We start from the raw sequence: 23,186 nt of genomic DNA on the forward strand, positions 1-23,186 counted from the left end.
CGGTGATCGATCAAAGCTGGTCATAGATGTTTTTTGTTGACATTAGCAAAAAATTAAATTTTAATGTCCAAATTGCCTCTCAACTGTTATATTTGATTACATACTATATAATAACATCTTTGAATCAAGTTGTACTAATAAATTAAAAAATTAAATTTTAATGCACAAATTTTAAGATTTTGTTTGTAATTCAAAAGGAAGGATCCTGTGATTTCTTCTCATGAATAAAAAGATTTTGTTTGTTTAAACGCTAAACACTAAAAGATTTTGCAAACTTACTAAAATAAAAATATCAAAAAAGAGAGAATTAATTCGTATTAGGGTTAATAAGGGATTTTGCAAACTTACTAAAATAAAAATATCCAAAAAGAGAAAATTAATTCATATTAGGGCCGCAGATGGAAAATTAGGTATCCAAAAGCTACAATGAATAAGATTTTGCAAACTTATTAAAATAAAAATATCAAAAAAGAGAAAATTAATTCATATTAGGGCTGATAAGATTAGGGCTTTCAATTTTAGATTCAAATAGAGATAGAAAATAGAGATAAGATTAGGGCTTTTAGGGCTTTTAATTAGGGTTTATATGTGCAAGGCAAAAATACAAAATCAGAGAGAGCGAGAGAGAAATAATCAGCAGCCGAGCCAGCTCCATGGTTCCCACCTTTGGACTTTGTCACTCCACGGATTTTATCTTCTTGGATTTTGATTTAAATTTGATCATTATACTCTGGTGGGTTGTGGGTTTGGAGCTTCAACTCTAACTCAACTCAACTCGTGTGCCGTACGCAGTTTGTCCAAGTTCAATTTCTATTTTTTGATGCCCCTCCCACCGAAAACCCAGAAATTCTACAACTCTCTCTTTGGCTCTGGCTTCGGCGACGACCAATCGATGAGATTGGACTCTATCGACAGTGACAACCAAACGATGAGATTAGGCTTGCCGAGAAACCCTAACAATCCCCGATGTCGGCCACCCACAGAGCCGGCCAAGGCCAGCGCTTCCGTCGCCAATTGCTCCCCTCATCTGTTTGACCTCTCTATCTTCTTCATCATCTGGGTATAGCTCATGCCCCTTTTGTCGACTCATCTCATCTTGTTACATCCCAGTCCACCTCCATACCACTTTCATGCATTTCTCAACAAAACAAAACCAAGAAAAAGAACCAGTTTTTAGAGAGAGAAAGTTGTTTTGCTTGAAAGATGGTATATCATTTACTGCTGTTTGGTTCAACAGATAGAACTAACTTTGGTGGGATTGTTTGGTTAAGCGTATATAGAAAACGATAAAAGGGTAAATTAGTCATTACATCCATTTATTTGTTTTTGTCAGCCAATAATGTCTGATAGGGGCTGATTGAATTTTTATAAATGTGAAGAAGTCAATCTGAAAATTGAACAAACCACAGGGATGTAATTGAATTAAACCCATTTTCTTTTTGATTTTTATGTTTTCCCAATTCTTTATTTCCAACCTATCAGCTTTGGATTTTTATGTATACAAATAAACCTTTACTTTCTTATAGATAAATTCATATATAGAACATGCATTAGCAGGACATGTGTATAAGAATTCGTATATGTTTTGTGGTGATGGAGAACATGCATTAGCAGGACATATGTATAAGAATTCGTATATGTTTTGTGGTACTGGAGATGGAGATGGAGATGGAGATGGAGATGGAGAGAAGCATGGAAGAGAGGGAAACCAAGTGTGTGTGTATATATATATATATTTATATATATATGTATCTATATATATATTGGATAGAACAGTAATTTTTGTTGAGAGATTAAAGTAATAAACTTCAATCTCACAATACCAATGAGATTTACTCAAAGGAGGTGAGTATAATTTACCAATCATTAACGTATAACTTTTTATGCATTAACATATAACGTAACAAACTTACACTTTTCATGTAGTTTCGGATCCCTTGTGTTGCTGGATTAATAAAATTTAATCCAGAATTCCGCACTAAAATTTAAACTCAATTCTATTCAATGGTTTCAAGTATCTTTCAAAATTTATGGGTGAAAATTGGATTGCCTGGTTAGACCCACCCAAATCCCAAACCTAATCATTATATTATTTACTAAAAATAAGGTGAGAGTGGTTTTGTGTTAAAATGAAAGGCCTAAGTGGATTTGTAAAATGACTATTAAATTTAATCTAATCGTCTATATAAATAAAGAAGATCAAAAAGAATTTTAAAAGTCTAGTTAAATATGTTGTTTTTATTATTCGTTAATTAAAAATTCTAACTTGTTTCTAGTCATATGTCGCGAGATGATTGTTAGGGTTGATAAGGGAAAAGGTTGGATTTTGATCACAAGTGTCGCAAAATTCAGTGGACTTCTATGTAGTCAGTAAATCAAATGTATCCATTAAAATCATTGACTAATGTTTTGAACCGGAAAATAAATATAGAGTAATTTTTTTACTGTATTAGTAATTTTCAGAAAATTGAACGGAACAAATTTAAAATTTGATACTTTCGTACCCGGGTATCGCTGAAATTGATTACTTACCGATAAAAAAATTGATTACTTACCGATAAAAAAAGGAAGAAGTTAATCAATGAACTTCAACTAGCAGGAAAAGGATAACTAATGTACCTGGTCCGTACGATCATTTAGAAACGCATCTGTACCGTTGTTTTCTTTTCTCACTGACCCTTTATTCGTTTAAACTCGTGAGAGAGAGAGTGAGAGTGGGGGGAGAGGTGTTTGTTTGCTTGGAATCGCAGCGAAATATCGGAGCGAAACGAATCGGTGAAGAATGTCGTCGGGTGTTACGAACCAGGAGGAAGACAAGAAACCCACCGATCAAACGGCTCACATCAATCTTAAGGTCAAGGGTCAGGTATGATATATATATATATATATATATATATATATATATATATATATATATTCGTGTGCGTGTGTATGTGCTGTCATCATGATTATTTTTTTATTTTTGCATTTCCGTTGTTAGGGTTTCTATTACTAGACAGTTATGATTTCTCGATTGATCGTTCTTAGGGTTTGTTTTTTACGAGGCATTTTGTTTATTAACTATTAGGGTTATAATTTTGGTGGTTATATATATATTGTAATACGCGAGATAGTGTTTGTGGACTTCGAGATTTATACTGGGAAATTACGATTTTAGTTTGTTTTGTACTTTAAAACATCACCTATTCTTTGAGTTGCAAAGTTCCAGTATTTAATGTGACACCCAACCTCTGCAACTATCATTTGTTTTGCTAATTTAACTTCAAACGAGTGACGTGGTTCTTATAAGCTATGACATGAGTCACTTAAAATATCTCTTGTTGTAAGTTAAAGTTAAGTTTCATTTCTATGGCAGAATAGTTTTGTGGAACAATTGGATTTATGCACATTCAGGGATTAGAGATCAGAATGATCTGTTTGATTTGACTTCTGGGTTTTGCATGCTTGTGCACTATTTGTGAAAGTGAAAATTTGAAAACGTGTTTTATAGATTCTCATGATTTAAAAGCAAGATAATGAACGAAAGGCCTGATATCAAATTTTGTAATAATTGAACTAATTTAAACTGTATATATATTTTTAAGTTCTAAAATCGTATTTGCAGAGGCTTTGCTTGACTAGGGTGTCCTTTGGTAGCTAGGTACTCCGTTCAGCAGTCAATAAAAAACATTGTATTTGGTAGAGTGGTATGGAGGAAAGGTGCTTGCACTCTTCATTGCGATGGCTGAGATGGGTGGGCCTTGTAGCTTATACCAAAGCGTTGTAATTGATTACTTGTACTAAATCTGCTATTCATATGTGTGTGTGTGTATATATATATATATATGTATGTATGTATATGTATATATTTTTATAAATTCTCTCAATCTCGGTTGATGCAAGTGTCTTTAGTGTGGTAAGATATCTGGTTTTGGTCTCTTAATCTAGAAATTATTGGGATTTTGTCAATTTTGAAATTGAATCAGGCAAATGTTGTTAAAATGTAGTATGTGGTTTTAAATGCAATGGAGTAGTAGTTACATTGGAGTAGCAGTTGCAAGCTGCTACTCTAGGTGCTGTTGCTGTAGGAAGATTATTCTAGGGTAACTTTGTGTAGTTTTTTTTAATTTTTAAATCCAGTTCTTTTTTTTGAGTGTATCCAATGTTGGTTAAAGGCGCGCCTAGGCTCCAGGCTCATAGAGGCGCAAGACTTGTGCTCGTTGCATGCCTAAGCGTGCCTTTGTCAATATTTGTGCCTTTAGTATGGAATATGAATTCTTCTATATGAATGCTTTAATAGTAACTTATAAAAAAAAATGAATGCTTTAATAGTAATTTAATTTTTCCATTGACCTCACTTCACTCAGGCGCGGGCCACGTTTGTGACTTGCGCCTAGACCTATAGTGCCTTAGTGCGCCTTGGGCCTTTGATAACACCGAGTTTACAAAAACATATGGTTGATTTTTCAATGGCCATCTGGACCCAGAAAAATATGTGAGGGGGGGGGGGGGGGGGGGGCAATAATAATTTTTTTTAGTAATTTCAGGGGGGTGGGGGCAATAGTTATATTTTATGAGTATATAATTGGAAAAAACAAATTAACAAGGGTATATTACTAAAATAAAAAATTCCCCTGGGGGGAGTCCTAAATTCTGAATCTTCCAGTGTTTTTCAAGTGGCACTTTGTTTATCAATTCGTAATTTTTTGTGGTTCTAATGTATTCAATTCCTTAAATATCTGTTTTCCCAATGCATCTAATTCCTTAAATTTTTGTGGTTCTATTGTATTTAATTCTCACATCTTGGTTCTCTATATTCAATACGAAACAGGGGTTTTGGGTGTGATATAAAGGATTTCCTATTATACCAACGGGTCAGTGGCCTAGCGGTATCAGACTCTTACTTTCCCAATGGGAGGTCAGGGGTTCAGGCCTCAATGGAGGCATGTGTGTGTGAGTACTAGCTATGGGAAAAGAAAATTGTGTTTGGAATTTTGTTAGATTCCATTTGGGAGAGGTTTACTTTATTTGTAATCAATTTAAAGTATCTGTGAATTTTGTTTATTCTGTGTAGCCTATCATATATGTTGGCATTAAGATATATATTCGTTTGGTGTTATAAAATTTTCCTATATATTAATTAGTACTCTTTATTTTATTTTATTTTTTTTATTTTTTATTTTTTGTAAGATTTAAGCAATTTTCTGCTATTTAAACTGCTTTAGATGCATTAAATTAAAATTCATATTACAGACTTATCTGGAGCTGCAGTTTTTGTCGTCCCTTACTTTTTTATTTTGCTGCATGTGAACTGCTACTAGATTTTTTTACTTAGCTATATATCCAATTGTTTCCCAAATAGTATAATAGGAAAAATGTGCACCATTTAAAGGTCAGAATCTTCGTGAAATGGAAGAGGAGAAAAAATACACAAGAAGTAGAAACCAAAAGTTAAGAAACAGAGAGTACAGTCCTTGGTGAATCTAATGGAAGATTGAGATTATAGAAAATTGTCAGAAAGAACAAAATAAAAAAATTACCCAGTCTAGTATTGCCTACAGGCCATACTCAGTGTTTTTGGAGTAAAAGCTTGAAGATGGCATTATTTTGTGTAAAGTTGCCGCATTTTTAATTAGGCCTGCGTTCTCATGCTTGTTGGTCAGTGGCCCCTACTGACACATAACTAATAACAAAAGCCTGATATTTGAACATATAGCTAGATATGTAATATTATTATATCCAGTATTACTTTTATGATATTCTTTTATGTGTTTTAGCGTTCAAACATGTGATTCCAGTATGGACTCAGAAAAGAGAAAAATGAGAATAAGAATGGTGTTTTCTCTCTTATTTTCCTAATTCCTAGAATTAGTAGATATCTTTGAATAATCTCAAATTCACTTTAACTTTATAAGATGTCAAATTTTACTAGATTTAATGTTTCATCTCTTACCTTATTTATTTATTTATTTTTCTGATTACAATCTCTTTGCTAGTGACACATGATTAGACTCCACAAGGTAAAATATTTTAACGTTAGTCACACACTAACATATTTGTTTCTGAGCTAGCAAGCAGAATCATGTAAATTTAAATTCGGCTCATCTAGTAACTAACTTAAAAAAACATTTTCAAACTTGGTTGATGAATGAAGTGAATCAGCCAGTAAAAGAGCTAAGCCTGAACTTTTTATGAGCAAGTCAGCTAATTTAAAACATTTTTTTCTTTTCTTAACAATAACATGTTTCTTTGTTATGGCTGTGTGCCCTGGCTCTCTTTTCTATGGGGCTGTCATCTTGTAATTTATACGATAATTTACACATGCTAATACTTAATATCTTAATAAATCTGAATTAAGGTGAGACTATCCTTTTCTATGATTGTACTCAATTGTAATTTTTCAGATACTGTAAAGTGAGGCAAACATTTGCTTATGTGATTCTGTTTGAAATTGTTTTGATATTAAGACTCATGCTAATTAGCTGTTTATGACTGGTATTGATATATTGTAAGATTCTGCTTATTTCCTTGTTTATTTCTTTGAACTATATAGCGAGTCATTGAATTAGTAATTATAAGTGAAACATTGATTTCCCCCCTCCCTACTAGTTCTTTTGTTACTTGAATTTTAGTGATGGGATCCGCTTTTTATTCAATGCTCATTTCAAAGGTGTCGATGTGCTTCTTGATTTATTGGCTTTTATGATTTGGAATTGGTGGTTTTCGTCATCTATGGTCTACTCATTAGATCATGTCTACTTCTTCTGTGGTTTAGTTTGAGATCATTTGTTCAAATGCATTGGAGCAAGTGCTTCTTGAGTAATTGGCTTGTATGACACAGAATTGGTGGGCATTGGAGCTGGTGTGGCAGCTAAGTGTATTTCTGTTTTGACTTGGTTTCAGAAGCTATCGGCAATGAGCTATTGTGTTAATGCACGTTCTTTCAATTCGTCTTAGCATATGATTTTTTATGCTGTATGTGCTTGCTTTTAAACCAATTATGTTCTCTAAAACTTGCCTACCATGTTCCACTTCTGGAAAAAATTAGATTAATAGAAGCTACTTCCCATGTTTCCAAGTTTTAATGAACTCCTAGTTTCTTGCTGAGTTTGTAATAATAAATAAATAATTGGTTTTACTCACTGAGTAACTACCTTTCTGATGCTAAGTTTTCTTCTTTGATATAGTGATATTCTGTGATGGGAAAACAGTGCATTGATATTCAGTTTGCAATAGTCGATTAAATTGTAAAAAGGAGAGTGTGGGCCATGCCAACTAAATTTAACCTACCGAATGCATACTTCTTTAATTCTTTCAATTACAACACCGACTTAGATTATGAATTTAGCTCTGACTTTAGCTTAAAGATCTCCACTCTGAAGATGGGGACCACATTATAAAGCATATCTGTTTGTGATGTTAGCTGGGCATTTGGAGTCTTGTCAGTGTTACTGAATTTTGCTAAATGTCCCTAATTTTGTCATTTTTTGTAGGATGGGAACGAAGTGTTCTTCAGGATTAAGAGAAGCACACAACTGAAGAAGCTCATGAATGCTTACTGTGATCGGCAATCAGTGGAGCTCAACTCTATTGCATTCCTGTTTGATGGCCGTCGTCTCCGAGCGGAGCAGACACCTGATGAGGTCTCTCTCTCTCTCTCTCTATATATATATATATCTCTCTCTCTCACACACACACACACTTAAGTTTCTGACTTCAGAATTTTGTTGTTACAGCTGGAGATGGAGGATGGCGATGAGATTGATGCTATGCTGCACCAAACTGGAGGTGCTACTGTCTAGTTGCATTATAAGATTGTCAGAAGACTGTGTTTAAGTGTGTTTATATATAATGTCCGCTTAACTTCTGTCAAGTTGTTCCTGGATTTTACCATTTATGGTTGACTAGTAGGATTGGGCATGGATACATGCTGGTTCTGGATTGGTACTATGCTGCTTCTGCTTCAGTCAAGTTGGTGTTTGTTGACACCTTTCTATTTCTATTTGGTATTAGTTTTTCGATATGCTATTCAGTTTCATGTTTCTAGTTTTGACGTGTCTTTGATTATTTGTTATGAGTAGTGGGAGGAGGAAGAGTTGGAACCTTTACAGGCACTGGAAGGTAAGACGATCTGAATTTAGTATTGTCTATTAATTCCAGGCACCTCGATGCTATCTCGTTTGTGACGAAATTACCGTGCAGGATACCATGCGGATATCTCTAAGGTATTCTGCATCAGCAGCCTACTCTGCCTCCTGGTTATTTGCAATTTGTTCATGTGGTTGAATTGTGAATTGAACAAATTAGGGACAGGCCATAAAGAATAGTTTTTGATTGCCCTTTCAATCCAACATTGAAGACCTCAAACAACACAGTTTTTAGTCTTCTATTGTGATGGATCATTTCTTTATGCAAGTGCCAAGTGGGACCACTTTTTATGAATGGAGCATGTTGATTGGATGGGCATATATGTTTGGCTGTATCTTTTACTTCATTTGTCTTAAAAAGAATGTCTCTTTTGGATCACAGTTTTTCAAAAGAGACATTCTTTTTTAAACAAGGGAGTAATTGTGATTGGCCTTCCATCGTGCCATTGAATTGTTGTTGGCCCCTTTTTTCATCCTTTTATCTTTTATTTATTTATTTGATGTAATTGTCTTGTAACTATAAATTAATTTGTTCGATGGTCTTGTTATGTACTGCAATTAGGTCCGTTTGGTTGGGCGACTCCTATTGCTTGGAATTGGTCAACCTTTTAAAAGGTTTGCATCCTTGGCATGACATGGGGGTTGTTAGGAAATTAAGCTTCTCAAGTGATTTGATCAATTCCAAAGTATTCCAATACTTCCGCATTTCTACTCCATTCGTTCAACCCTAACATATTTTCCAAAATTGTTCGTAACATTGTTGAATGCTGTTTATTCGTGTTATGTTAAGAAGCATATAATTGGCGGTTTGGATTTGGAAATGGTATAAATTTGTTTAAAATTTTGAACTAAATTTCTTTCAATATCAAATAAAAGCTTTCAAATGTGTCATTCTTGATAGATTTTGCAATGCTTATAAGCTTTGGCCTTTTGAGTTGAAATTGCTCGATTATTGGGGTGAGATTTTCTTTTAGCACACGTTGAGAAGTGTTATTTACACTTGGTTTTGTACACTTGAGCCTTCTTATAAAAATATAATTGACATTAGTAAAAGAATTTCACAAGTTTGGTGACTAATTTGTCAAAAATATATAAATAAATAATAAAAAATTGACACACTTAATGTAGTATTTGTATTTATGTCTAACCATGGCACGGAATGATATGTTTTGAGTTACAAAGTGGGTGGTGTGATTAATTTGACAAAATTAAATAAATAATTATTATTAATAAAAAAATTGGGTGGTGTGATTAATTTGTCAAAAATAAGTAAATAATTATTTTTTTTAAAAAAAATTGACAAATTTTTTTTGAAAGGCAATGTTAGAAGTTAAATTAGTAGATGTAAAGAGGCTAATACATTTTTTTTTTTGAAAGGTAAGGTTAGAAGTTAAATTAGTAGATGCAAAGAGGCGAAACCTGACATTCCAAAGTCTATCGGAGGTACTAATTCACTGAGTTATTGAGGCATCTGCAAAAATTGGCACACTTAATCTTGTAGTTATATTTATTTATGTCTAATAATCACACAAAGTTGGTGGGTGTGATTAATTTGTCCAAAATAAATAAATAATAATTATTATTATTAAATTTTTTTTTGACACACTTAATCTTGTATTTATATTTATTTATGTCTAAAAATCACAGGGAATGATATGTTTAAAGTTACAAAGTGGGTGGTATAACTAATTTGTCAAAAATAAATAAAAATCGACACACTTAATCTAGTATTTAAATTTATCTATGTCGAACCATCCCATGCATGATGATATGTTGTTAAGTTACAAAGTGTTTGTTGTAACTAATTTGTCAAAAATGAAAAATAATAATAATAATTAATGAATAAAAAATTGACACACTTAATCTTAGTATTTATAGTTATTTAGGTCTAACCAGTACAAGAAATAATATGTTTTGAGGTACAAAGTGGGTAGTGTGACTAATTTGCCAAAAATTAATAATAATAATAATTAATAAATAAAAAATTGACACACTTAATCTAGTATTTATATTTATTTATTTCTACCAATCCAACGGAATGATATGTTTTGAGGTATGGTGTGACAAATTTGTTAAAATAAATAAATAATAATAATAATTAATAAATAAAAAATTTGACATATTTAACTTGCATTTATATTTATGTCCAAGTACTGCACGGAATGATACGTGAGTTGGGTAACATTTTGAGAATAAGGGGTGAAATATTACAGTCCTACTCTATATTATTTATGAACGTTACAATAAATTGTTAAAAAGGGGTGAAAGTTTAATCTGTTATTTTTTTTTTTATTATTACTCATGATGTCCATGTTTCATATTAGTTGTATTATTTGAAAAGTTAAAGCAAAATAATGTCATATTTTTATAATTGTATTTTAAATTTTCAAAAATCTCAAAACCTAGTATTCATGTATTTAAACTTAAAAATGATAACTTAAATTTTTTAAAAGGAAACAATGTACTAATTACATATTAAAAGCAAAAATAGATAACTAATATTAAACCAAGGGAGTATTAATTTAAGATTCTTGAAATCTCTACCATGTGCAAATGAATGATAAATGACAGCATTTTCTGTGAAATTCAAAAAGTCCAAATATTTAATTTTTGTTTGTTCATGAATATTGTAATTTTTTTTTTTCGTGAATTCATGCATTCATCTATGTCCTATCAACAATCAGAGTATAATACACACTCAAACTGAATAGTTTGGAAGTACTTCTCAAAAAACTTGAATACTAAATCTCTCTAGACTCTAGATTCTTCTCGTTGTTGTTTTATTATTATTAATTTTTATTTTTTTTAACACTAGATTCTTGTTTTTAGAGTGTTGCATATGTCTCAGGTTTCCTAGGATTAGCACGGAGTAGTATTTTTATTTCCTCTGTCCCAATAAAAATATCACATATATATATATATTTTTCGGTCTGTACTAAAATAGTTGTCACTTTTCTTTTTTAAATAATATATTTTACATCTTTCTATATATGTTGTTGAAATTTAAAATTTTAAACATTAACATTCAAAACATAGAAGGGCAAATTAGTAACTTTTCAAGAATATAAGACATGCCCCACATGTTCCTTTAAAAATTCTATTCCCAAAAAGCGACATCATCTAAATTGGGACAGAGGGAGTATGAATTTTTAAGAGAACATGTGGAACATGACTTGTCTCCTTGAAAAGTTATTAATTTGTCCTTATATTGAAGTTTGAAATTTTAAACTCCAAGGATATATATGGAAAGATGTAAAATATATTGGTGGACAACTATTTTGGTACAGACCAAAAAGAAAAATATGACATCTTTTTTGAGACAGAGGAAGTAATAGAGAAGTATTTAACTTACAGACCAAAAAGAAAAATATGACATCTTTTTTGAGACAGAGGAAGTAATAGAGAAGTATTTAACTTAACATTAATTAGATTATACTAATAAATATCCTTATTACATCAGTTAATAAGGTCAAAACTTAGAGCGGTCATAAAGAACTGGAGCACTATCAACACATATCTCAGATGCAGAATCAACACCCAGATAATATTCTTAAATTATACTTTCGCCTAGCACTTTTACCATATTTGAAAATGTGTATCAAAAACACCTCTAATTTTTTCATACGTGAAAAAATATTTATCAATAAAAAATCTGACATAAATTTATGCTGTAATATCCGTTTTGTTCTTTTAATTTTTTGAAATGCCCAAGGGAGTATATATTCTATTAATTTCATATTATAGGAGTGGTACGTGCACATTACATTATTTTTTTTTTGAAACTTTTTCTATATATATATCTTTAAACTTTTTTTTTTTGAAACTTTGAGAATTTGTAAACTAAGGATTTGATTTATTTTTTAAAAATTTCAAATTTAATATTTTCTACCAATTTTTTTTTTTTTTTTTTTTTTTTTTTTTTTTCTTTCATACCAACACAGTTAAACCAAAAAAAAAAAAAAAAAAGGAAAAAGATTCCAATATAAGTATGCATTGATTTTGCTTTTTTTTAGTTTGCATTTTATTTTTATTTCTATTTTTCTCTTTACTTTTTTTTTTATATTTATATTTATATTTTCTATTTTTATCTTGTCCATTGCCGACATTCTCCAATAGTATCATTTTCGGTCCTTTTACAAAATTATTTATTTTTATATATTTTATAAAATAGTTGAGTACGGATAATTTTGTCAAATAAGAGTTCAAATTTGTCAGAGAGACTTATTTGCACAAAATTGAAACTTTAAGGATGTTTTTTTACATGCAAGGAGCATTCTTTAATAATGTTATTTTCGATTCTTTTACAAAATTATTTATTTTTATATATTTTATAAAATAATTAAGTAAGAATAATTTAGTTAACTTATAATTAAAATTTGTGGGATGAAATTATTTGTACTGAATTAAAACTTTAGAGGTATTGTGAAGGGTATTATATGCATGGTGTGTAAAAGGTGTTTCTGCTTGACCCTTAATTAAATGACATAAAACGTGTCTGGTGTAATATATGTATGAGATTATAGAAACGCACTAAATACAGAGACACAGACAAGAAACAGAGACAGAGAAGGAAATGGTAGAGAAGAAGCAAAAGCTTTGCGAAGTAATGGAACTTAGATTTCATAAAAAGTGGTGTGTTGTAATTGTCTCCATCTTTTTAATCTTACCATTATCTCAATCCTTGGACTATGGCGAAGCTCTCAAGAAGAGTCTCCTCTACTTCGAATCGCAGCGTTCGGGTCGCTTACCGTACAACCAGAGAGCCACTTGGCGACACCATTCCGGCATCACCGACGGCTTAGAACAAGGAGTTAGTCCATTTTCACCACAACCCATTACTCAATTAACGCTTCTCTCTCTAAATTCATCTTAAGCCTCTTGTTTTCTCTCTCTCTCTATATATGTATATATATTGCAGGTGGACTTGGTGGGAGGGTATTATGATGCTGGTGACAATGTGAAATTTGGTCTGCCAATGGCTTTTACAGTAACAATGCTGTCGTGGGCCGTCATCGAATACGGCGAGCAGATATTCGCCGCCGGCGAGTACAGTAACGCTCTTCAGGCCATCAAGTGGGGGACTGACTATTTCATCAAAGCTCATCCTCACCCAAATGTTTTATGGGCTCAGGTAAAATTATTTACTTACTACTACTGCCAGGTTTATGATCAATAATTATTTGTTTTTATTACTACGTAGTATAAAAAAGGAGCATTAAATATATATTTTTTCTTTGAAAATTTCGAAATTTATTCTTGAAAGTTTTGAAATTTACTCGATTATTTGGGTGAAGATCTCAAAACATAACAAATATTTGGAAAGAGTTTTAATTTTTTTAAAGTGATGTTTAATTCGAGAAATAAGATTAACAGTTAATTTGAAAGGAGACATTCTACATTTTTGTAGACCCACGCGCATTCAAGGGAGAGTGAAACTCCTCCAATCGCGCCGGAAAGCGGCTTGCAGTTTGACTATCTGTGTCATTGCAACCGTTTAGTCACGCATTGATTTCAGGGTTGAATTACCTTTTTATCATTTTTAACTTTTATCTAAAAAAAAAAATTTAATTAAAAAGTGAGTCTCTTTTACTTTAATAATTTTGAAATTATATCAGCTGTCATTATTTAACTACTTATTAAACTTGTACCACAAATGGTAACTAGAAAAAGTAAGATTTTCAGGTGGGCGAGGGGTACACTGATCACTACTGTTGGCAACGGCCGGAGGACATGACGACATCACGGCGAGCTTATAAAATAGACGAAAAAAACCCCGGCTCGGATCTGGCCGGAGAGACGGCTGCGGCAATGGCGTCGGCATCAATTGTGTTTAGGAGAACAAACCCACACTACTCTCACCTTCTTTTGCAACATGCACAACAGGTAAGTTAGGAGGAGTTGGTTAATAGTCCCAAGTCTTATATATATATATATATATATATAAAATTAGGATTAATTATAGTAAAATGGAGTTTTGTTGTTGCAGTTGTTTGAGTTTGGTGACAAATATAGAGGGAAGTATGATGATAGCATTGGGGTTGCAAAAGGTTACTATACGTCGGTGAGTGGGTATATGGATGAGTTGTTGTGGGCAGCTTTGTGGCTATACAAGGCCACCGACAGAGACCAGTATCTGAATTATGTTATTGACAAGGCCCATTCTTTTGGTGGGATCACTTGGGCCATCCAAGAGTTCAGCTGGGATGTTAAGTATGCTGGTGTTCAAATTCTCGCCTCTCAAGTAAACCATCTATCTTCTCATTATTTATTTATTTATTTATTTTTACTTTCTAGCTAGTTCTAATAGTTTTTAATTGAAAATTCCACAATTTGAATGTCCAACTTGTGACTTGGAGACTAGTCACAACTCCGTGGTAAGCCCCCACAAGTGGTGGTCAGTATTTGCAATGCTCGTGTAAGTGAGAGGGTTTAAGTCGTTGAAGTAAATGGGAAGTGTGAGTTTCTTGAAAGAGGGTCAACCCAATTAAAGTGAATTTCTTAATCTATAACTTTTGATTGGTCCTGTTTATTAAATATAAGGAAGTGAAGGGTTTACTTCCTTATACTTTTATATACATGGTCAATTAAAAATTATACGTCAAGAAATTCACTTTAACCACTCAACCTAAAAATCATTTTCTTTCCAAAAAAGAAAATAATGGCTCCACAAAAGGGCTATGAGTATTTGCAATGCCGCATTTTCGTAGATTTGGATCCTCTCCAACCAAATTTTTCTCTCGGACTTTCCAACCTCAATCACGTTGTCCAACTTCGGCATTGCGCGTCATCATTGGGTCAAAGCACAAATTGGAAAATATGACTTTGACAAGGTAATGATGTGACTCAGCATGTTTGGTCAAAGTACATGGTGGGAAATATGTCACAACTAATTTGTATGCATTAGACTTTGATAAGGTGATAACCTGACTTAACATGGACCACAAAATTAAGGTTTGTGAAGCCGAAGAGGAAGTGTGCAAAGTCTAGAAGAGAGATTTGACTTGAGAGGATTCTTATATTTCAATCAATATATATATATTTTTTTCATAATTTATACCCGTTGAAAATTATTTACACTAAAAAAAGGAGCCTAACTAAATCTAATACTTTGGGAGGCAATATGGCCAAATTGATCAATATATAATTTTTTATTTTTAAAAAGTGAGCGTTGGAGTTGAAATAGAGAGAAATGGTAAAAAAAGAAAAAAAAGAAGTCAAATTTCGTAATAATAACTACATTTTTCCTCTTATATTTTGTTGCAGTTGCATATGAAAGGGATGCACAAAGAGTACAATGACATTTTAGGACAGTACCGCTCAAAAGCAGAGCACTACGTATGTGCGTGTCTCAACAAAAACAACTCCACTGATAATGTACAACGCACCCCAGGCGGACTCCTGTACATCCGGGAATGGAACAACATGCAATACGTCTCAACCGCATCATTTCTTCTGATGGTCTACTCTGATCATCTTCAATCCTCCAATCGGACGCTCAACTGCCACGGAGGAGAATCGGTGGGCCCACAAGAGATACTCCATTTCGTCAAATCACAGGTCAACTACATCTTAGGCTCCAATCCAATGGGCATGAGCTACTTAGTGGGCTTTGGCCCAAAATACCCCCAGAAGGTGCACCACAGAGGAGCATCTATTGAATCATATAGGGAGAGCAAAGATTTTATTGGGTGCACTCAGGGGTATGATAACTGGTATGGACGGCAAGATCAGAACCCTAATATTCTTGTTGGGGCCCTAGTTGGTGGGCCAGATGAAGAGGATCAATTCAGGGATGATAGAGGGAATTACAGGCAGAGTGAGGCCTGCACTTACAATACTGCACCTTTGGTTGGGGTTTTTGCTAAATTGCATGAATTAGAAGGTAGTATGAGACGTGTTGTAGATCCATACCATCTTCTAGCTAGATATGTTAAAAAGGAAAAAATTTGTGGGTTTTACATGAGAATCAATGTGATGTAATCCCTTCGTGTAATAAATTATATACAAAGTGAGATATAAAAGATGGTATTACCTTTTTATTTTTTTAAAGTAGAAGATTGATGGTTCAAGTTCATAAGAAAAAAAAAAAAAAAAATTGAGTTTTTCTTCTTACAGAACAAAAAACAAAAAAGTCAGTTTATATAAAACAAGCCCAAAGACTTTTATTCATTTTTTTTTCCTTTCTAAGTATGCATACTATTTGAATCTACATATTCAAAACCCAACCTTAATTTACTGCTAAAATCAAGGTAGTTTAATTTTCTTTGCTATAGAGTATATAATATAAGAACATAATTGATACGATATACTAATATAAGAACATCTTTTTTCTCGTGACTTGCTAAGAGAATTGATGAAATTGGCATTTAGTTTATGCTTTGAGTGATGAATACAAAGGTTTTGGTTGTGTGTCTTGTGTGAATGTGATATTGTATATTATTATTATTATTATCATCATATACGTGAGAGTAATTGTGGATGAATGAAGAGAGCACAAGTGCAGTAGCTGGGAAAAAAGTAATGGTATTCACGGATTGTATTGTCTTTAAATAGATAGTTCTGGAATTCAACAAGATGCAAGTGACACATTTGTTACCTCCTTTAATTGCGGAGTTTCGCAATGCTTTAAGCCAAATCTTAAAGATACAAATTCCACGTTTACTGACCTATTTTTGTGCGTGGACGGTTCACAAAAGTCCACGTGGATCACGCCCATATATCGTTAATCAAGGAGGATTTAATGCTATCTTCTTTTGATAAACTATGTGATTTTTTTTTTTCAATATATGTCACGCGCTCGAAATAGTTATGATATACACGTAATAATAATACCTGATATTAAAAGGGCTTAGCCCACATAATAGTATAATACTAAATACTTGATATGTATGATCGATGTATGAGTACTTAGTTGACTGTGGAGTACTTTGCAGTCTTTTTAAGTCTTGATTGATGATTTGATATATAAACACAATATATAAGACTCTTACTAATTAGCAAATGGATACGAATTCACGCAATCTTAGTTTATGCTGTAAATGGCAGGTGTACATTATTAGGGATGGCAAAATTTCTCATCTCCGCGGAGCCTTCTTCATCTTGAAGTAATTTTGGAAAATCAATTATGTAAATGGGATCAAAGATTGGGGGCTTTGAAAAGTCGGACTTTGGGGCGATTTCGGAAAAGGGTTGTCCTGCCCCGTCCTGAATATATTATAAATTTATTAAATTGTTGTCCCACCCAACCTTGAATATATTATAAATTTATTAAAATTTTCTTACATACTATCATAACTCTAATTCAATCAACCTAAACATAATTTAAGCTTAACAAAATATGCTTAGATTAACTCAAATTGAAAATTGAAATTTTAGTTGATCTGGATTAAAGATTTTTTTTTTTTGAATGGTAAAGCAAAACACACACACACATACTCTTTTGTCCAAGCTCAAGTTGGTGGTGCTCAAGTTGGTACCACCGCTAGGCCATAGACCTTTTGATTAAAGAAAATTTATTGTTTAGACATGTTAATTTAACTCCTCGTGCTTAAAAAATTCTATTTTTATTGTAATTAGGAATAGGTCTAAGAGAGAAAAATGCATTGTCATTCTTATAATAAAACCTCAAGAAAGGCGAGTTAGTTATTAATCTTGTAATCTTTCATTGTAAAACGAATTTATGAGTAAGAACACCCGCCATATTATTATATTTATATATAGTATTCACCATTAACATGCATGTTAAGATTGAATCGGTTTTAATAAATACTAATATAGTTTGCGTGGATTGCAGCTTTTTATTTTATTTTATTTTATTTTTTATTTTTATTATTATTATTTTTTATCTCAGTCAAAGAGGGACAGCGAGCTATAGCTCTCATGAGAGAGAAAAATTCATTGTCATTCTTATAATAAAACCTCCAAAAAGGCGATTCTTTCCTTGTAAAATGAACTTATTATGACTAGAATACCCACCATGTTATAATATAAATATTATATATAGTATCACCATTAACATGCATGTTAAGATATATTGAATCGATTTAAAAATATACTAATATATAGTATCACTGCATTAAGATTGAATCGGTTTAAAAATATACCAATATACTTCAATCCTCACGTGCGTGTATGTGAGCTAGCTCTCATAACTTCACACAATTTCATATACAGAGTGTGTTTATATTGACTAATGTAAATCACAACCTTTAGTCTTTAACATTATTTCTTACCCAAAAAAAAAAGAAAAAGAAAGAAAAAAGAGCACTGTCCAACAAACTCAGTTCATCTCTTCGATTAGTAGCTCGATCATTAATTCACAGCTTAAGCAACAATTTACAACACTTATACAACTACGTACTTCATTACATAATGTACATATCACTATATCACACTTATACACAGTGACGGAGCCATAATTTCAAGTGAGGGGGGCAAAAAAAAAAAAAAAACAATACGGAGTACATATATATATATATAACAACTATAAAATTCAAAAAGACAAAGAAGAAAAAATTAATAAAATATAAAAGAAAAGAAAAATGAAAGAAATTTAATAGAAAATAGTTAAAAAGTTTCAATTGAGGAAGAAAAATTTGACTTTTTTTACTAAGGAAATTTAAGGAATGTGAAGAGTAAAAGAAAAAATAAGAATATAATTTTAGGAATTACAAATTTGAGGGAGGCACTATATAATTTTTTCATATATATGAATTTTTTTTTAAATATTACCACATATATTATAGGTTGTTTACCAACTTAGGGGGACACGTGCCCCCTAAGCCTTCATTGGTTTCATCCCTGCTTATATCAATACATCCTTATTTATAGCGTTGCACCTCATCGTACGTACGTAAGACTGTTGCACTGGGATATATACTACTTCATTACAACCTTATTTCATATTGTCACATTCGTCCGTGTGTGAGTGTGTGTTGTAAATTTCATTAAATCCTGTGAAAGGTGCCCTTGCCAACGGGCCCTTTATACGTTTCCTTGATAACTACTTTCCTTGCTTCTTTCCTTCCTATATCCCTGAAATATCAAACCATCCACAAATTATACCCAAAAGTAAGTCACTCTACATTAAGTCTTAATTAATCATCTTTATATATGTATATATAAAGGACTAAGTTTTTTTTTTTTTTTTTTTTTTTTTTTTTGTATAAATTATACCAATTGATACAAAACCAAAAAAAAAACAAAAAAACAAAAAAAATGTTACCCTGATGGGTTTGGGGAAATAGGCTGTAAACCGGTTGATCAGCGGCGCACGTGATGAGGTGTATAGGTAAAGAAGATGGCGATCCATGATAACTACGGTGGTATTGAGGACACCAGTCCTATTGAATGATAAAAAGATACAACTGGAGATGTAGGAGGAGGAGAAGATCGAGTATATCAGTTACCGACAACTATACATACATGAGATGTTGTATTACACGTGTCTTAGCTTCGTGTCTGTTTTAGTCCACCATTGCACTGTCAACATGTCAAAGCCAGAAGATGGCCACTGCCTTAAAACCATGCAATGCTTTGAATTTTGTTTTGTGTTGGGCTGTCTGTGGTGTTAAAAGAGAGGGCATCAAAACAAACCGAGCCTAGTTAATAGTATTAAAATTCATAATAATATTTCCATAACACGTGTCAATTTCTTCTTATATTTCTGTCCTTTCTTCGCTAATTTAATCGTATTTATATGTTTTATGTAATTGTTATTTACTTCAACATTGATTTTTAGTTTCTATTATTTAGAATTGTTAAGTTTTCAATTTGCTTTTAAAAAAAAAAATACTAAAATTTTAAAACAGTTCCAATTTTGATCACTAGCCCACAAACCTCGCCAACAAAGTTATAACAATATATACAAATTTCAACATTCTGCTGACAGTTCAGATCAAATTTCAAGCAAATAACATATCGATGCTGCACGGCAAGTCATGGATTGTTGATTACCTTAACACTCAAAACTTGAAGAGAAATAAATTCTTGCAATCCTTAAAAGTTACTTCCAAGCTCTGTTTGGCACTCAGAAACAGTGGGAGAAAGGAAAAGGGGAAGGACAAGGACGAGGAAGGGAAACTAAAAGGCTTTTCTTGCATGCAATGGTGATTAGGTGGTGTATATACAAAACTTACATACACAAAACAAAAACACAAAATGTGTTTACATTGAGAAATACAGAGAGCAACTTGATTGGTGATCTGTAGAAATACCTCATATACCAGTGATGTTGATTCAATGTCAAAGAGGTTCTTTATTGGATCATTCTCAGCAATTGGAGCTTGACAATGGAAAGTCACAGTAACTTACTTACATGGGACTTTGAATTTTATTAAAAAAAAGATAGTAAAACACACGCACATAAATAACCTGTGAAGATAAAGTTATTCTTAAACATTGCAACCCTTCACTAATACTGTATTATTCAGCCAACTTCCCAATGTAAGAAACCAAACTATTATCCCTATTAAACTGCCAGTAATACCCTTTTAATTCATCAAAATGAAACAATAATAATAATTAAAAAAAAAAAAAAAAAAAACTAAGAATAAAACAAGCCAATAGAAGCGCAAAGAAATGTGCTGCAAAGCACCAGCAGGTTCCCAAAAAGAAGATACTTAACCCCCAATTTATTTGTGGTTCATGGCCTACCCCAAACACTGACCTAACCATCTAACTGTGGCACTTAAAATTCTCTCTGCATATTCAAAACTCATTTTTCTTCATGCTCCTCATCCTTCTTCGGTCCATAAAGACGATTAAACTTGGCAATCTGCCCAGCACTCTTAGCCATCTGGCGTCTCGCTCTGAGGTGATAAACTTTACCAACTTGGTGTATTTTGGTCATCGTAACATTCATCAATCGACCACTCTGTGTTACATAGGATATCCATTGCAGTTGAGGGTGTATCCCTTTCTTCATTTTCGACTAACTGCAATTCAAAAGAAACTTATTTGAAAGAGACATTGCAACAACTTTCTAATTCCATAAATAAACAAATTATTTCCTAATAAACTGATGGATATAATTGACAATTGTTACAAATTTATTACTAATTAGTAGAACAAAGAAACTAATATTAGGGTTAATGGAACAACATTCAATAGTTTTAAACATGATGCTTGGATCACTTTCATCATTGGAGACTTGGGAGAATATATATGTACAAGTACATTCAGAATCACTCTGCCGGTATGCTTCCTCCTGCTCACCAAGAAAGAATAGTGACAACCTTTGGTTCAAATTTGAGCATGGGAGCTGATTAAACCCCCCTCCCCCAAAAAAAAAAATCTTAGTAATGAAAACTATGAAGGACTACATGCAAGATCCAATAGTGAACAGCTGCCCAAAGGAAAAAATTCTGTGTCACTCCGAGAACTTTTGGTACTGTACTCTACCCCAATGTGCACATATAGTCTGGTCTGCTACAATATGCTATTCAAATATTTCCAACAGCCCTGCCATCTGTTATGTGTTATAAAGTCAAAACAATTGTCTGAGTTTGTGAATTGTATTCAAACAATCTAATTTCAAAAATAAATTTGCCCACGAACTCAATGTTGGTATCTTAAATCAACACCCATTTTCACACCCAATAAATAGCAAGCAATAAAGACAGCTTCAATATGTGCATAGTCAAAACGCAAGTTTCCAAGACACGCATTCACAAACTTATGTTAGGGGCATTTCATCGCATACCTGGAGGCCAAATCAAAAGATACAAAAAAATATAGAATAAGTTAACATACAATGTTTAAAAAGATATACGTGCGTGTGTTTGGACTTGATTAAAGTTACAAAATAAAATTTCATCTTAACAACAGCTACAACTAAAAGTATTTAAATGTGATTAAGAAATGAATCACCAACATATTATCTACATATTACATACACAATTGGTATCTCGCACATATGCATATACATATATAACTGTTGATGACTGTGCCATGCTTGTTGTCCAAGTGGCGCCACTTCTGAAAATAGGCACACCTGGCCAATATTTGTTTGGCGTACCTCACCCCTAAAAGGGGGGCAAGTGTCCTCGAGCCACTTGTCCCAAGACCGGACTTGCTAAACGAGGAGAGGGTCGCTACCCTTCCTCGCCTAGGGATGCGCCCCGGCAAGTGTCCTCGAGCCACTTGTCCCAAGACCGGACTTGCTGAACGAGGAGGGGGTCGCTACCTTTCCTCGCCTAGGGATGCGCCCCACTCCAGTCGGATGGGCCCACCCTTTCTGTTTGTTCGAGGTCGCCACCTGCTAGAGCGACCTCGAGGTTTCCTGCTCTTCCGAGGTCACTCCCTGCTGGAGTGACCTCGGGCTTCCTACCCTATAAACCTCTCTTTCTTTACGGATAGAGGGATTTTGAGGTGTTGCCGGAAGGTGTCTCCGTGAGGTTAAGAAGGCAGAACCTCGGAGGAGGCCCTTTCCCATACCAGATTTGGGAATCCAAGGGTACGTGGACAGGTGGCTGAGGTCTAAGGCACCGCCTCAGTCCAAGGTCAATACAAGGGGGAAAGGACATTCAGTACTTGAACTCGAGCTATGGGTGATGAAGAGGACATTAATTATAAAAGATATTTGATAAGATCCGCATTAATTAAGGAGCACCATTACTCTTTTGGATCGGGGGCAAAGCGCCGCGGTCCATCTGTCAACGTCTCATCTGTCTTGACTATAAATAGGAGCATTAATCAGCCTTTAAGGCAGGTAACAAACATTAGTCTCATAATTTTGAAGTTAAGCTCAAGTTTATCATTTACCGAGGTCGGCCTTCCCTTTCTTAATCTTCACCATTGAAGAATCCTTTGTGTTGCTTGGATCTCCGCTTGGACATTGATTTCAGGTCTCCTGACTCACGTTGAACGATATCCCCATCCTACTAAGAACTACCTTCAACAATAACAAATATATATACATATATAACATATATATATATATATATACATATACATATAGGACCGTTCACCAGCTGACTGGTGTGTAAGAAATTTATGCACGAAATAAACTTAACTGTTGAATATAAACACACATATACTGAATCGAATACAAGAAAAACA

The 23,186-nt window shown here is 33.1% G+C and overlaps 2 protein-coding genes across 2 annotated transcripts; both read left to right on the forward strand.

Moving 5' to 3' along the window:
* The first annotated feature begins 2,685 nt into the window (after positions 1–2,685).
* LOC132308399 (small ubiquitin-related modifier 1) lies at positions 2,686–7,979 on the forward strand. The gene is made up of 3 exons (XM_059806465.1): positions 2,686–2,866; positions 7,473–7,622; positions 7,716–7,979. Exons 1-3 carry the CDS (start codon positions 2,783–2,785, stop codon positions 7,779–7,781), a joined length of 300 nt encoding a protein of 99 aa, XP_059662448.1. The 5' UTR covers positions 2,686–2,782; the 3' UTR covers positions 7,782–7,979.
* Positions 7,980–12,680: 4,701 nt separating this feature from the next.
* Positions 12,681–16,272, forward strand: LOC132308400 (endoglucanase 11-like). Its single transcript, XM_059806466.1, has 5 exons — positions 12,681–12,936; positions 13,045–13,257; positions 13,809–14,009; positions 14,113–14,367; positions 15,390–16,272. The coding sequence occupies exons 1-5, from the start codon at positions 12,700–12,702 to the stop codon at positions 16,104–16,106; spliced, it is 1,623 nt and encodes a 540-aa protein (XP_059662449.1). The 5' UTR covers positions 12,681–12,699; the 3' UTR covers positions 16,107–16,272.
* Positions 16,273–23,186: the final 6,914 nt, after the last annotated feature.

This window comes from Cornus florida, unplaced genomic scaffold (assembly GCF_030987335.1).
Source record: "Cornus florida cultivar Cherokee Brave unplaced genomic scaffold, ASM3098733v1 CherokeeBrave_3.0.0_Hap2_Chr05, whole genome shotgun sequence".
Lineage (NCBI taxonomy): Eukaryota > Viridiplantae > Streptophyta > Magnoliopsida > Cornales > Cornaceae > Cornus > Cornus florida.

Bases quoted from the DNA above. Each gene is read 5' to 3' on its own strand.
- LOC132308399 (XM_059806465.1), top strand. From the start codon at position 2,783: ATGTCGTCGGGTGTTACGAACCAGGAGGAAGACAAGAAACCCACCGAT. The intron at 2,867-7,472 runs GTATGATATATA...CATTTTTTGTAG, and splicing joins ATCTTAAGGTCAAGGGTCAG to GATGGGAACGAAGTGTTCTT. The intron at 7,623-7,715 runs GTCTCTCTCTCT...TTGTTGTTACAG, and splicing joins CGGAGCAGACACCTGATGAG to CTGGAGATGGAGGATGGCGA.
- LOC132308400 (XM_059806466.1), top strand. From the start codon at position 12,700: ATGGTAGAGAAGAAGCAAAAGCTTTGCGAAGTAATGGAACTTAGATTT. The intron at 12,937-13,044 runs GTTAGTCCATTT...TATATATTGCAG, and splicing joins CCGACGGCTTAGAACAAGGA to GTGGACTTGGTGGGAGGGTA. The intron at 14,368-15,389 runs GTAAACCATCTA...ATTTTGTTGCAG, and splicing joins TTCAAATTCTCGCCTCTCAA to TTGCATATGAAAGGGATGCA.